At 42.4% G+C, this 16,204-nt stretch overlaps 1 protein-coding gene across 5 annotated transcripts in view; it reads left to right on the top strand.

Annotated features, from left to right (window-relative positions):
* LOC113028358 (adenosine kinase) overlaps positions 1–16,204 on the top strand; it is a 128,421-nt gene that overhangs the window by 46,991 nt on the left and 65,226 nt on the right. For all 5 annotated transcript variants that reach the window (XM_026178565.2, XM_026178562.2, XM_026178563.2 and 2 more), the window contains 2 exons: positions 3,059–3,231; positions 7,867–7,975. In XM_026178565.2, the coding sequence (XP_026034350.1) occupies positions 3,059–3,231; positions 7,867–7,975 (282 nt within the window). The remainder of the gene's footprint in view (positions 1–3,058; positions 3,232–7,866; positions 7,976–16,204) is intronic.

Below are 16,204 nucleotides of genomic sequence, written 5' to 3'. Positions count from 1 at the left end.
TTTTTGTTTTTTTAGGAGGGAGTTTTGATGTTGTGAAACTAAACAGGATTTGTCTTTTTGTGTGTACGTGTGTGTACGTCAGCCTTCTGCCCGTGTAGGTGCACTGTGTGCTCACGTTAGTGTGTACTTATGTCTGTTAATGACCCTGTAAAATGACAAGCTGAGCTGGCAGTGAGAGTACAGCCGACGGGGGGGGGGGGCTATGTTCACGAGGTCGGTGGTTGCTGTGATTCACCGTGCTGTCATCAGAGGGACTGAGGCCCCTGAGTGGCCCTCTCTATTCCCACCTGAGAGCTCTGCAAATGGAGGGGCCGCGCTGTCATTATTTACAGCCCGCAGCTCCTAACCTTGGATTCTGCGCTCATCGCGGCGAGGGGAAAATCAGATTGGACTTGACGTGTACCCGAGCCAGTGACCTTGATAAGTGTGAGGTGCCTGCAGCAAGAGGTTAGGGAAGAAGAGCTCGCAGCCGTGCGCACGCATGTACACGTTGGTGTGTTTGTGTATTTCGGCCAGGTGGGGAGTTGGAGGCATGGTTGAATGACAGAACCATGACTCAAGATGACACGTTGGTAGGGCGCACTCACGGACCAAGATGCAGCAGGCATGTGTGACATTATAACTGTTCATTTCCTAAGGCCTAGTCTGGAAAATAAAAGGCGATTATTTATTTTTCTGAAAAAAAAACCCACCACAAAAACCAAAATCAGCTGTTGTGAATTGTTTTGATAGTTGCTCAAAGGTTTAGTGGTGTGACAAAAGACGATGCTAGGGATAGAGTGAGATGGAGGCACATGATCCAATGTGGTCACCCCAATAGGATCAGCGGAAAGAAGAAGATGATGATCCATTGACAGCACACAAAAAGAAATACCTGCTAATTAGTGCGAAGTAAAAAACTAAAAATAATAAAAAAAATTATTGATTTTATTCACAAAAAGTGAAGCACAAACTTTTGGGATAGGCTGTTAGTGCATATTAGTTCCAAAAGTGACAAACACAACTTAGAGGTCAAGATTTAATCAGATTCATAACAGGTGAAATGTAGCCACGCCCCTTGCAATGCTAACTTTAAAGTTGCAGTTTATAAAATCTCGCCATGAGATGTCAGTAGATCCCAGATTGCAGTCAACTGAATTCTATTTTCCTAGCCCTCCCAATTCAAGTGCATAACCCTAGCAACTCTAGCCGTTCATCTGTAGTGAGTGTAGGCCGTAAGTACGCTGTTTACCTCAGCTGTTAATATGTGTCCATGGCTATTTACTCTGGAGGAGGCTGTGAAACTGTGTAATATTTAATTCAATTCAATTTTATTTACACAGCACCAAATCACAACAGTCACCTCAAGGCGCTTTGTATTGTAAGGTAGACCCTACAATAATACATACAGAGAAAAACTCAATCTTATGAGCCCCTATGAGCAAGCACTTTGGCGACAGTGGGAAGGAAAAACTCCCTTTTAACAGGAAGAAACCTCCAGCAGAACCAGGCTCAGGGAGGGGTGGCCAATGTTTGCCTGCTTTAGCTTCTAACATTGTTGGACTCTTCTCTCAAACAAAGTGAGAATGTAGTCAAATAGTTTTTTTTAAGGACACTAGAGCCTAACATTAGCTAACATAACGTTAACTTGTAACCAGCTGTTGTTGTTGATGTGTAGCCAGCTCGTTATCTGGAGACCGGAGGGTCTGATGTCTAATCTGCTAATTACATTTTATTTGGATGCCGGTGTTGCTGTTTCTTCACGTTTTTGTTTCTCTGGCAAAGGAGACCCCTTCTCAGATAACAAAAGATAAGTATGATCTTTCATATCTTGAGGCTGAAGGTGCAGACACAAATTAATATTGACCTCCACAGCATGCTGTGCCTGCAACTTCTCTCTCTCCTTTTGGTGTAAAACACATTTAGGTGGAACGGTGATGTCCATCTCTCCCAACGTCTGTTTATTGGAGAGTTCATTAATTTATTAGAAAAGACATACAACAAATAAGTCAAAAATCAACGTGTATTTATGAGTACAGCTTTCTTTTTGTCTCTTAAAAAGCTTAAAAATTGACTGGCCTTTAATAGAATGCTAACATGGGATTTATGCCATCCCTCGCGTTAGTCATGAAGAGGTAAATTGGCTGTAAACAAGGCAAGAAGTTTTCTTTGTTTCATAAAACAGAGATAGATAGTCAAAAAACTCTATGCCCTGATCAGCTGCGCTTGCAAATTGTCAACCTTAGTCTGGAAACACAGGTGAGCTTTGTGCGATGTAATGAATCTTTTCCTGGATATTTTTATTTTTATTTTTCCTCCTTATTTTTTATTTTCATCTGAACTACTTACCTGGAGACCAGAAGGGTGGGGCATAGGGGGAACGCAAAAAAACAAAAAACAGAGGAGAGCTTCTCTAGACGGTTGATGAAAATGCATTTTTCTTCCCCCACCGAGACGCTGTTTGGTCGTGTGAAATGATTAATTTCACACATATACAGGTCATCCCCAAAAGCAGCAACATCTCATTCACAAGGGGCCCCCGTCAGCAACAAAACAGGAGTCTGCAATAAAACGAGCAAACAGCAGCACGTACTGTACGTCAATAAATCTTTGGAGGTTAAACCTGAGCGCTGTAGAATTTGAGCAGCCCCCACCCCCTTTTCCCTCATCAGGTAAAAGTCACTGAGTACATCAAGACTGTCAGGACCAAAAATTGTCCAGCGAGCAGTTCGGGGAGTGTCCTGCGGTAGCGGCTGCATACTCTGTCACACACTCAGAGTCTGTGTTTGCATAAGAAGGATGAAGCCTTGAATTATGGGGTTTGTGTAAATAAGGAGATGAGACTGTTTTTAGCACACATGGAGGAAGGAGTGCTTGGATGAGAATAGTGCCTCTGTGCGGAGTGGAATTGGTCTTGGGCTGTTTACGACAGCTCGCAGCCCTCATATATCACAAGCAGTATGTTTGCTGTGAAGCTACAGTTTGTGTGCCATCTGCCTTAGCTGAACTTGACCCCTCAAACAGACTTATATTTTGTAAACTGAGCTCTGTGTAACTGTTTTCATTTTCTCCTTCCCAGTGGATGCTCCAGAAGCCCCATAAGGTGGCTACCTTCTTCGGGTGCATCGGGAAAGACCGCTTTGGCGAGATCCTAAAGAAGAAGGCCGAAGAAGCCCATGTCGATGCCCATTACTATGAGCAAAACGAGGAGCCGACTGGTACCTGTGCAGCCTGTATCACGGGAGACAATAGGTTTGCAACCTTTCATTTATCCTTGACCAAGGAGTAACCCGTAACCCGGCTTTAAGAGAGTTTTTTTGGTTCATTTTGACTTCCACGGGCAAGCAGTTGACTTCTCGGGGCTAGAAGTCATAACAGGGAATCATAGCTCAGCTCACACATCAAAAGGAAAAGGAACAGCTTGAGCGTGTTTTTCCAGGCCCCCACTCAGTCTCTGCCGTCCCAGTGGGTTGTCATCCATCTATAGGCTGACAGTAGCAATGTGTTAGGGATGCCTGGGCTATCCCAGTTCTCACCTGTCAGCCTTCTCGACTGTAAAAGGGGCTTTAGTCTCTCTGGTGACTCTCACGCCAGCATCGTCGGGTCACAGCCTACACACACACACACACAAATACACAAATAACACTAACATTAAGGGCTCCAGTTCATGATAGACCAGGTGTGGATCAATAACCACCTCCTTCAAACACTCCCTTCCTTTACAGCCCTTTATCCGCTGCTACTGGAGTTGTCAGTCAGTCAACGCCTGGACCCTGACCGCCCCGGGAGTCAGCCCTGCTGAATGGTCTTAGTGGGATTGTTTGATGTGGGCTCTGACACCTGAAAAGGTCAGGTGCCGTGCTCAGGGAGACGAGCTCTGTAATATTTCTTACAGGTGTTTAACAGACAGCTCAGGAGGCCAGAGGAAAGGTCGCCAGCAGGGCCAGATTGGAAGGGTGATGGCTTTGAAGTACTGGGAGCCAGTGTGTCACAGCCCTAAGGCTTTGATTAGTGCAAGTCTTCAAAGATACAGAAAAAAAACCTGCCTCCTTTACTAAAATCTGACAGTTTGAGTCCCAATCTGTGCAGATGCCCTACGTTGAATAATCACATTTTAGCTATTAAGAAATTAGTTTATTAAAATCTTACAAGTGTAATCAGGGGTTCAATCAGCCAGTCTCTCCAGGAGCTCTGAGTTTTTGCATAGTAATTGCTGCAAATTTCTTTATATCAACTTTTCAATGCAGAAAACTGCAATAATTTGTGCAGATATTTAAAATATTTAAATATTTTAGATTGTGTGAAGATCTTGCTGATAATTTTCACGTTTAAAAATTCCCAGTTTGGTGAAAGATGCTGCTAGCCTGTCAGCAGTTATTTTCTGTAGCTTAGTTTTAAGATGACCTTAGCATAACTTAATATATTATTAAGCACTGGCAAGAACCTCTGTAAATTAATTGCTTAGATTCATTACATTATTAATACTTAAAGCCATAGCTTATTTATTTATCCATCTAGATTTCTTTGGTGTGAGTTGCCAGTTTTGGAGATATTGTTGCAGAAATGTCTGGCTTCTCTTGAATGTTGTGGAAGTTAATAATGTAAAAGTAATGCCTATTTTCTCTCTGCCAAACTACACCCAGCAAATATATCACTTTACAAAAGGAATGATTGTTGAAGTGAACAATGATGCGCACTTCTGTGGCTGGAGGGGGTGTAGTTCAGTAGAAGGGAAATTACAAATACACTAAACACATGACGACTAGTTTGTGGATTTATTTTTTATTTTTTGGAGTAATCAGGTCTTTCTAAAAAACAGATGTAAATACGATGAAACAATTTTGTTCAATTTTATTCATTAGAAGGCAGATGTCGCTACAGCTAATATCTTCAAAGCTGGGTGTCTCACAACCAAACAATGGAGATGAATAAATGGCACTACATGCCAGTGGAAAAACTTGAGTATTTTGTTTATGAGGGTGAACCGTTCCTTTGTTGTGTTGCCAGTTTGTTGGAGTGTACACAGCCTGTTCACCACATTCACTGGTTTTCTATAGCATAATTGCTACAGTTTCACAAGGGAAAACAATAGTTTGAGACCGCAGCACGACCAAAAATGCAATAACTGTGTGCAATGAACTTGTGGTCTCTTTGGCTTCGAAATTTTTCTTTCGAAGATGAGGACCAGGTCTGCAACCACTCACAGTCAGCTGCCATCTTCAAAGTGACATTCGTGCGTAAAGATGGGATGAAAAGGCGATACGATGGAATCGGGCTGCTATCGGTTTGCAGCTGACTGGCGTCAAGTTGATAATTATGTGGAATTTCTTTGTGATAAACTGAAAAGAATCACAAATCTGTTGCTGGTCACATACACAGAAATTCACATTAACTACTTACATTCAGAGCAGAGCCAGAACCTCATCTGAAACAGAAATGCCTTCACAAGCCATGTTGTTGCTGCAGGGCGTTAATTTAACTGCAAAATGACACAGCCACTTGGTAACTCTGCACTTGGGATTTTCAACATAGCATTTCAAAACATACCAGTTTTCTTTAGAAAGCGTAAATTATTTCTGCGTGTACACAATAACAGAATTATTTCAGATAAAACCACTCAGGTCAATATTATTAAACACCTGATCTTTTTATTGAGCCATGGCACAAACCACTGCTGTGCAATCATGTGCTTTAACTTGTAATGCTCAAAGCTTATAAAATCAAGTTGAAACTGAGGGTTATCTTCTAGCTTACACACAGTATAAAAACTTTAGCAATGGTTTGAGCTCTCACTTGAGAAAACATCATGCCAAAAACAAAAGAAACCAGTTCAGACTTTATCTTTAGTTATAGTGTTTCCAAGTGTCAAGAACTGGAGTGAGAAGTATCATCAAGAAATTTCAAAGAAGGCCACACAGTACAGAACAAGCCTGGCAGAAGTAGGAAGCGGAAATTTCAAAGATTCTGGAAAGAAAGCTAGTGAGAGATGTGTCTAAAGACCCCAGAAAAACTGCCGAGACACCATTGAATGACTTGAGGAATGAAGTCAAAGAAAACAATCACTAAAACCCTGCACAAGAGGAACAGCAAGGAAAACTCCACTTCTGCAGCAGAAACACTTTTAAGCCAGAGTAAAGTATAGTAAGCAAGAATATGCACACTGGAAATGTGTCCCTTGATCAGATGAGACAAAACTAGAGCTCTTTGGCCACAGAGATGCTGCTGATGTTTGGAGATAGAGAATGTCCCCAGTAGTGAAAGACGGTGGTGGGAGTATTATGCTGTGAGGATGCCTTAGTGTGCCTGGAAATGGGAATCTCGTCAAGGTGGAAGGAATCATGAAGGAAGAAGGATACGGGAAGATTTTAAAAGAAAACCTCAAGCAGTCAGCAGAAAAACAGAGTCTGGGTCATCGCCTTGTTTTCCAACACATCAACGTTGCTCATGGTGAAGAACTACCTCCAGAAGATTAAAGTAAACGTTACCGACTGGCCTTCATAAAGCATCGTCTTGGAATTCTGTAAGGTCCGTGCCAAACTATCATCGGATCTAGAGGAATTTGAGAGATTCACCAAAGGCAGTGAATCTGTCCTCATCTGTAGGAATATAACAAAAAAACAAGCAACTGTCAGCCAGTAGAGTCGAGTCTAGTAATGCAAAGACAGGCGTCTCATAAGAGTTGCGCTTATTGGTGCTGGTTGACAGATTGACTTCAACCTGTTCACAGACTGTATGCGCTTATAAACCAGATGGCAACTATTTGCAAACCTTCACCAATCTGTGTGAGAGCAATTGAAGTCTCTCCAAGTGTTTGGCGACAGGTTTCCTCCAGCTGACCCGTACTATTGAAAGTGGTCGCACATTCAATCTCAGCTATTTTCACTCTAGTTTGACTGAGTTATAACAGAAATCGATGCGTGACAGTTATTCCACTTTGATAAAACTAGAAATCATTCCTCTGGATTTCCTAGTTTTCTTTTCTTTCCTTTTTGTTAAATTCCTAATGAGCATTTTAACCTGGAGTGCCTCACTGTGGCATTTCGGCTTGTCCTCTTAAATATGTCACATCATAATGGTTATTTGCTCTGCTCACGTCCGTTGGACTTTCTCAGTTAACAACACTCGTTTTGTCTGTCACGCTCGTAGCAACCTTTTGAGTCCATTACGGCAGCTCCGGTCAAACACGGTCCCAATTCAGCTGCCATATCGTAGCCTTCATCATCACACGCTGATCAGCTTAGCACACTGTTACTCTTTTCTTTGACACTAACCACGGAGAGCAGCTTTTTTTTTGCTTTTTTTTTCTCGCCATGTGAGAACAGACCTTCGTGTAGCAACACCCTCCTGTCATATGGTCGCCTAGCAGTTTTCGCCTAAGTAGCTATGATGGTTGCACTCATTTTGATGGCCGCTCATAAAGATACAGCGCACGAGGACTGGCTAATGAGCTGTGTTAAGACAATACCACCTGCTTCACTTTCCAGCTCCCACCACTCACTACTCAAGTGTTCATTTAGTAATCTCTTTCTGTTGTTTTCCCACCCTTGTTATCTATGCAGAACTTTTACAGGTGATAATATGATATGAATAATTTTAGGGTGTCTCTCTTTTGGCTTTGAAAACCCCTCAGCTTGTTTAATCTCCTTTCTTTGGTGTATTTTTTCTTTTTGAGATAGCACCGTTTTTTTAAAGAAAGGAAAAATAAAGAGATCCAGATAGACTTTAATTCACCTTGGCTCAGACATTCTTAGGAACTATTATCATCCTTATATATCACAAAAGAACAAAGGAAAGTCTGAGGCCTGAGTGTTTTTTAAGGATGTTTTTGAGACAAAATTAAGATGGATGATAAGCGAGGCAGAAGATTTATGGGGTCTGTCTCGGCAGGTCCCTTGTTGCTAACCTGGCAGCGGCAAACTGCTACAAAAAGGAAAAACACCTGGACCTGGACAGCAACTGGGAGCTGGTGAAGAAAGCCAAGGTCTATTATATTGCGGTAAGTGAGACCCTCTACATTCAAAATGACTGTTCCCCAACTCCACTGCCAGAGGAGGACAAAATGTTAAGAGGCTTTATTCAGGAAATGCCTCAGCACGCCTTCTGCATTGTCAATATATCCATTCATCCTTTGTCGAGTGAAATGAGCTATGTTACCTATTGAGACAATACAGCTCCATTTTCCCCCTATTTTTTTCCCCAGGTCTTTGTGCGCGAAGCTGCAACATAGTGTGAAATTGTTCTACATGTAATGCATTCATTCATTTCTTTTAACGTGAAGACAGGCCAACAGGTGCTGTGAAAGTGTGAAAATTGATTATGCAAGTTCATTCGGTTTTAGCTCCCAACCCCCCACTCCCACGCAATCTTCTCCTTACAGACAAAACACACGCACAGATTGAGGAGGACAGATGTGCGCTTAGATATTCACACACGCTCGAGCTGCGCCCACTGAGGTAATGTCTTTACTTACAGCTTCTGGAGTGGGATGGCCTGCTATGCTCATGTTTCACTGTTTGGGATTATATTTAATTCCGGCAGATCGACATTTTCTCTGATCTCAAGTCAAGACGATAGCCCTGAAATTGGCGCTGCATTCCACGTCTTTAAGCAGTTCATTATCAACATAAATCAGCGTTAGTGCTCAGCATTCAGCATACTCCTTGGCATGTTGTCCCAAGTGATATTCCCAATTCCCCCCACCCACCTCCCCATTGCCCACAAGTCCTCTAAACACGAGTGCATCGCAGTGCAATAATGATGGAGGTTTCATAATTAGCCGCCCAGTCGAAGAAACAAATACCAAACGAAAAATTGTTTATTAGAGGGGAGGAAAAAGAATCTTTCAGTGGTCGTGCCAGAAAGCAGATCAGTCAGTCCATCCTCCAGAGTTTGTGTGGTCTCATTTTTAGCCTCTGCTTCGCATTAGCAAACATGGCACATCCTCTGCAAATTGGCAGTTGGGTTTTGCCCACATCCGACAGCGTAGCGCGCAGGGGAAAAGCTTCCGTGGGATTTGGAAGGGGGGATAGAAGGGCCACAAATGGGTGTTTGTCAGTGCTTGGAATCTAAAACGTGGTGTTCAGCGTCCCTCCTGGGCCTCTTTGTCAAAACAGGGGGATCATTCGCTTTATTAGAGTCCCGTTCGCACTTCTAAAGTACTTAGCCAGATACACTGCCACAGCTATTCCCACTTAATACTGTGTGGCATGTCTAGACCAGCGTTCACTAAGGCCTCCTCTCTCCATTAACCTTGTCGAGAGCACTCAGATGTATTTACCCAATTTACGGCCAGATTTTACATCTTCTCCCTCTCTCCCGCTCACTGTACCAACCTTTGCTATGCATTAATGTGCTTTGTTGATTTTCATTAAACTACTGCTGTGGTGGTATACGTAGCTTTGTTCGCTCTAATCTGTAAATTTAATTACCGGAAAGCGCACAAGAGCGTGCGCGCGCAAGAGTGTGTGCGTTTGCGTTCTGTTTGCTCGCACATGCCTCTGTGTTTGTCTGAACATGCGTGTTAAAGAGGTGATTGATGAATCCTGGCAGAGGCTCTCAAGGTGCCTGCTACTATGTGGTGTGATTGGATGAAAACAGAATTATTAGAGGGCTCTTGCAGCCAGTCTGGCTCATCCAGCATCAGCAGCGGCAGCGGCGGCGGCGGCAGCAGCAGGGCTGGTGGCAGACACAGAGCAGGGAGGCAGCACTGCCATTTCTCACAAAGAGAGAGAATGTTGAACTCCTGCCAAATGTTTGGTGGCAGGCTGTTGCTAGGAAATCTGGGTCCTTAGGCAAATCATTGCACAAAGACCAATAACAAAAGCATGAGGGGGAAGAAGGAATAGCTAAATGCATTTCAGGCAGAGGAGATCTCTCTTTTTTTTTTCAATGCCGTCGCTGCTGCAGTGATGTGTGCAGTTATTTCATTCCCCGACGACTGTAAACATCAGAAATGGAGGGTGATGTATTGTAAGAAGGGGCGGATGGGGGGGGGGGGGGTGAGTGACTCTAATTGGAGGGGGTGATGTGTGCATGTGCACACTGGCCCAGTTAGCCTCTTCTCCCTCTCCTTTTTTTTTGCTCCCACTTTCCTTCCATCCCCATCCCTTTACCCCCCTCTTCATCCTCCTCTTTTTCCTTTTTATTCCTCCTTGTGTCCCCCTTCTCTTTTTCTCTAGTCTCTCAAACACACACACACAGATGCTGTTAAACACACACACACACACACATTATGCAGCATACCACTAGCTTGTTTTTACCACCGAGGGCTTTGCCCTGTAATTTGATCTCCGCTGCTTGATGCATCCTCCATGATGCCACTTTGAATTAACCTACGTCTCCACAGCTCTCCTTAGCCCTGGATAATAAAATGGCCTCTCCTAACTTCTGCCATTTAAATTCAAGGGGGAAAAAAAACAAAAAGGAAGAAGAAGAAGCTCCACCTCACGGTCATGCACAGTGAAACCAACAGAAACGGGGAAGAGGGGAGACGAACAAGACAATTGACTGTGAAAAGGCCTGTTAATGACTGGGCACAGATGGTCAGAAATAACCCAAGGATAGACGGAGGAGACGCTTGCCTCTGCCAATTGGCCTCATACGCAAAACTCACCCAATGAGACACAAGCTGCAGAGCTGTTAGGTCACAAACCTAATCACAGCTGCGGATGCTGTTCGTTTGCACCCTGCGCTGGGAGCACAATCCACGTTAGCCTGCAAGAGGTTAGCCACGCCCAAGGAAAATGGCTAGCCCGCCCTTTTTTTTCCCAGTTTTTTTTTTTTTTTTCAAACAGCACAGCAAGTTGAACTATAATGCCTCACACTGTTAACACTGGCACACCGCATATAGCATTAATTGGCAGTTGTATTCTTGCCCTCACTGCAGGGGAAAGCTGAGTTCACTGTAGCATAATATGCAAGGGAAAAAAAGGAGAAAGGGAAGGCAAAAGCAGAAAAAAAGCGCAGTACTGGCACCACAAGCTGCACGTCAGCCTGCTTACACCCCAGAGTGGTGCACGCACACACACACATTGTTACTCCGCCCGATCAGCCCCCTTCATTTTGCAGCCAAAAAAGCAAAGGGAAAGGTTTTCCACACACACACACACGTCTAACTGACACCTCATCAGCCAGCCGAAGGGCTGATTAGCACAGAGGTGACTGCGGCTGTGTCTCTGTCCAACTCAGAGGACCACACTGTCCTCACACTGACCTTGAGATCTCCCTCTCTCCTGCTTTTCTACCCTTCTCTCCTTCTTACTCCCCCTCTCGCCACCATTCTTTATCTCCTCCCTTCCTCCATCTCCATCTCCCCTCTCCTTCCTGCCTCTCCTTTTCTGTCTTTTCTCTCTCTTTCCTCCACACTCTGTACTGCACCACTCTGCACTGCCCCTGTCCTTCCACACAGCCAGGGAGGGATCACGAGGCAAAACGCAGGCACTGGAGAGGAAAAAAAAGAAAAAAGAGGGAGAGGGAGGGAATAGAAGTGGATGGGGGAGAAAAAAATCTGGCAGGCTCCCCCTTTGTCTGCAGGCGATCAGTTACAGTCTTGGTTGCCGATGAAATTTAATCCCCACCGCATTTACATGCCAAGTTTGACTTCTGGCAAGCCTTATTAAATAGATTTGTAAATCATTTCATCTTGATTAGAATCTGTTCTCAAGGGATCGAGATTTTTTTTTTTTTTTAAATTTTTGCATTGCTTGTGTTTTGTTATGTGTACAATCTGTGCCCACTGGTGTTAAATTTTGTGAAAGTCAACCCTCGGCGCTGATATTTTTCGGTGCACGCGAGCGTAAGCGGTAGGTTTTGAAGGGGGGACAAAGAGCAATGGGTGCCAAATCCCGTCTGTCACCAGCCAAGCCACTGTGTCAGCATGTCTCTCATCTCTGGAGGTCATGTCGGTGGCCGAGCTACTGCTATGATGTGTCTCCTCTTTATTAGGCTGACACCACAGTGTCTTTAGCGTGGAACAATGTCATTTCAAATTGCGCCTAATCAGATGGCATTTTGTAATTGGCAGCAAACATCTTATGAATATGAATTCATAATTGTTCAATTACAAGTCGACTGCATCATATTTATTGGCTAATTTATTTTTTTCTCCCGCTGGCCTAGGCCAATTATAGGATTTCAATCTTGAGGCAATCAAGTGATAAGGGTGAGGCGTTTACTGTTTGCTGTCACTATATAATTCTCTTGAATGTTAAACATGCATCTGGGAGGGCTGTATTTGTCAGAAGACTGTGCATGGAGGTGCACCTGCCTAATTGAGTGGTAATGAGCTGTCAGGAGCGCAGGCTTGGTGATTGGCTCCTGGCGGGATGTCCTGTGCCAGTGGGACGTATGGGCTGGCCCGGCCCGGCTGGAGGATCAGCCAGCTCCACGGCGCTGCAGGCCTGAGTGGGCGGAGTGTGGCAAATTAGGGTGAAGAGGGCAGAGACACTGGCTGCTGAGACACTGTGGCTTTTACTGCACTGCGTAATTTATTTAGGTTGTTTACAATTATCCTTGAGACTCGATTCGTTCTTGCCGTGTCAGATTTGGCAGACAGTTTTTAGATGTTTTGGTTAAGTAAAAAAAGCAGTAGTGCATTAAAAGTAAAAGTTCTCTTGGACTTGGAGCCCTCGTGTATTCATTTTGATTTACAGTGTTTACGGTTAGAACATAAATAATGTGTACCAACATAGACTACTGCATTATATTAAAAATGGAGTCTGAATTCTGAATGTGAGATCTATCCACTGTAAAGTTTCTCTTCAAAATTCCTTCAAGGGAATTAATAAATGCAGCATCCACTCCATGGCTGCTGGTATTTGGTCTCATTTTATGCGTTGTGTGCGTTTAATAGATACAAAAATGCTCGTGTATTGAAACTATTATGTATTTAAAAAGTTATAACCTGTTACAGTAATGTACATGCCACCATGTTCCTGTCAGTCTGAAAGCTCATAATCATTTAAGTAGCGCTAAATAGCTTTATTATCACTTTGGATCAATTTATTGATCTTGAAGGAGAGGTCAGAGGTCATATGGGACATAATATTTTAAAACATATGGCATTTTGCATATGTTGACAATACACATATACACTTGTATAACTCATATGTTTGAGTTTTGAGGCTTTTTGTCAATTTCTTTCCAATAAATCATTAAGTTGACCTTGCAGGTGGATGTAAGCCAAATTCAGAAATATGAAGCCAGTAAAAAACCTTATTTCTATCTAGAGCCCAGCAGATGGCGATTGCTGTGGTGTGCAACGGCTTTCTTACTTAACCTCTCTAAACAGCACACAAATAGTCTATCACAAATTACTATCATGTAATCAGACTGATCTCTTTGACAGTCCTATAATTTGTATTATTGTGTCTGTGTAGATTCTCAGTCATTCAGGTCATGGTAATCTAAGGATCCTGAAAAGAAAAGCGACTGGACGTCTTCAAGAATATTAAAAAAGTCCAGTCGCTTAATATTGCATTACCATTGAATGCAATGCAATGGCTGACCGGTAACCCGGCTCCAGCCCCACACCACAAATATCAGAGGAAGAAAACGGATGGATGGTAGAGAGATAATGTACTTTTATCTCACTAGTGATTGTTCTGTTTGCCCATTTATTCTATATTTACAGTGTAATCTTTGACAAAGGAAATGTGTTGTTGTGCTGAAGGTTTTCAGGATGTCAAGATTTCACCTTGTTTATTACAGAGAGGAAGTTCTCATCGTACGCAGTGGGTTATGTATTGATCTTTATGTATTTATTGTTGTGCACAGATTTCTGTGTGAAGTTCAAAAGGATTTTTTTCATTCCTGTATAGTTGCAGGAACCTTGACTGAGGATTCAGTCAATGCGGAATATTAGTTTGATGCCATTGTTAAATTAGTAAGCTGTGATACTCAGTTAGCTTTACCCAAGCATTGCTTCATAAAACAAAATATAATCAATACATAAATACAAATACCTTTGTTGAATTTATATGTATTCTTAGATTAAAAAATACCAATGGAACAAAGAAAAACTTTGTTTTTAATGTTATATAGTTATTTTGTTAAAAACTTTATTCATTTAATCTCATTGTGACAGTTGCATTGTCTTTAGCTGTCATTCACAGTCCTCCTAACTTCTTCTCTCTGCCGCTGAGGTCAAAATAAAGCTAATTGAAGTAAAAAACAGAGGTGGTAAAGTCACAAACAAACAAGAAACTCACATTAAATACCTCTGATACCCCTTCACTGATGCATTGAATGCACAGAAATCATCAGTCTGCTATTTGTGACTCGGTGGGATCTGTAAATTAATAATAAAAAATAATAAACGCAATTAAAAATCTATTGTTTTGCACCTGTGGTAAGCTCCCAGGATGCGGTCCATAGTGCTCTAGCAGCATTGCGACTCTCTGCTTCTACACACGTCACCTTGTAAAAACTGTTTTTTCTTCTGCAGTCGGGAAAACACCATGTCCTTTCATCCCAGATTACTCTGCGCATCTGCTCCACCGACAACAAGGCTGTTTTCCTGTGGATGAAATAGTTCGGACTTAATGATATTTCTGCTTGCCATCACCTTGTCCCCTCGCTCCCTAGGCATCAAAGCACCTGCCATGTGTGTGCCTTTTTATTCATGAGACCGAGTTGTAAAACGTGGAATAATGTTTCAGTGCTACACTGGGATGTTGTGGCCATTTGTGTGAGTTCCACGGCTTAATTGAATAGACTGAGTAATTATTTGTCAAGTAATGCTGAGCAGAAAATAAATAGCCACTTTGCGGCTGTGAATTGTGCCTGATGGCCATGTGTTGATACTCTCACCAGGGAGAGTAAAAACCTGCTCTACTGGCTAAGTATCTGATTAAGATTCACATGATGGAACCGCAAACGCTTTAGGATAGCATGTCTCCTGGGCAAAGATAGTGAGTAGAGTTAAGTGTCAGACGGTGTTACATTATCACGCTGGAGAATAAAGCCTTGACTGAGTAAATATTGCTGGAATCGTCTCCTCGCCACAAACCATCTGTAGCACTGAGGTCACTGTGACAGTTTCTGAAAGAGGCCTACAAAGAATCACCACAGATGTGCATCTCTGTTCAGCAGATGTGGGACACTGTTCTCTGAGAATTGTTTCCTTCTGCAAGGTTTTATTTTTCCTTTCATGCTTTAATTTGTTTATGATCTACAATAAGCTAGGGCACAGCTTTGTTCTGTCATTTTATGCTGGATACACAGTGAATTAAAATGACAATAATGACTTTTGAGGCTGATGTACAGTATTTTATAATGAATTTACTGACATTGTATTCCAGAAGGTTTTTTTTTATTATTTCAGATCCTTTAATTCTGTGTGGGATGTAATTGTCCTGTCTCCCTCCCCTTACCTTCAATCCTTCCTGCCTCTGCCGGAGGTTTCTTCCTGTGAAAAGGGAATTCTTCATTTCTACTTTTGCAAATTGCTTGCCCATGGGGACTCATCTGATTGTTGGGTTTTTTTGCTCTATTACTGCAGGGTCTTTACCTTTATAATACAATACAATTTTAGTGTGTTTGCAAACCAGATCATGTCTGAATCCACAGAGCTGCTGTGTGGAGTTCCTCAGGGCTCCATGCTGGGACCTATTCTGTTTTTAATATACATTTTTCCTTTAGGCCAGACAATGCGGCAGTTTCCTGATGTATTTTATCATCTTTTTGCTGACAACATTCAGCTCTACTACTCATTTAAACCTTCTAGCTGAAGTTCATAGTTCTCTGCTCTGATTGACTTAATCATACATTAAACATTCAATAATGGTTGAACAACATTTGCTTACAGCTAAACCCAGACAAAACTGAAACTTTGATTATTGTACCGGACAGTGCAATGTCTGATATTAAACAGCAAGTGGGTGATTTAGGTTACTCACAGAAGCATAACCTTAGAAATCTAGGTATTATTTTTGATGAAGCTTTTTCTTTAGAGGGAATTTTAAATCAAATAGTAAGAACATGCTTTTTTTTTCACTTGAAGAACATTTCAAAACTTATATCTATCATGTCAACAAATGACCTTGAGATGATAATCCATGCTTTTATCTCTACAAGACTCAGCTACTGTACTAGTCTGTTTACTTATCTAAACAAGTAAGGGCTAGCTCATCTACAGGTTGTTCAAAACTCTGCAGCGGGACTACTGACCCGTTAAAAAAAGGTAGCTCATATGACCAGTCAGATTTAGGTTCCATTTTAAAATTTT

Source organism: Astatotilapia calliptera, chromosome 8 (genome assembly GCF_964374335.1).
Source record: "Astatotilapia calliptera chromosome 8, fAstCal68.1, whole genome shotgun sequence".
Lineage (NCBI taxonomy): Eukaryota > Metazoa > Chordata > Actinopteri > Cichliformes > Cichlidae > Astatotilapia > Astatotilapia calliptera.
This window is presented reverse-complemented; position numbering and strand designations above follow the sequence as displayed.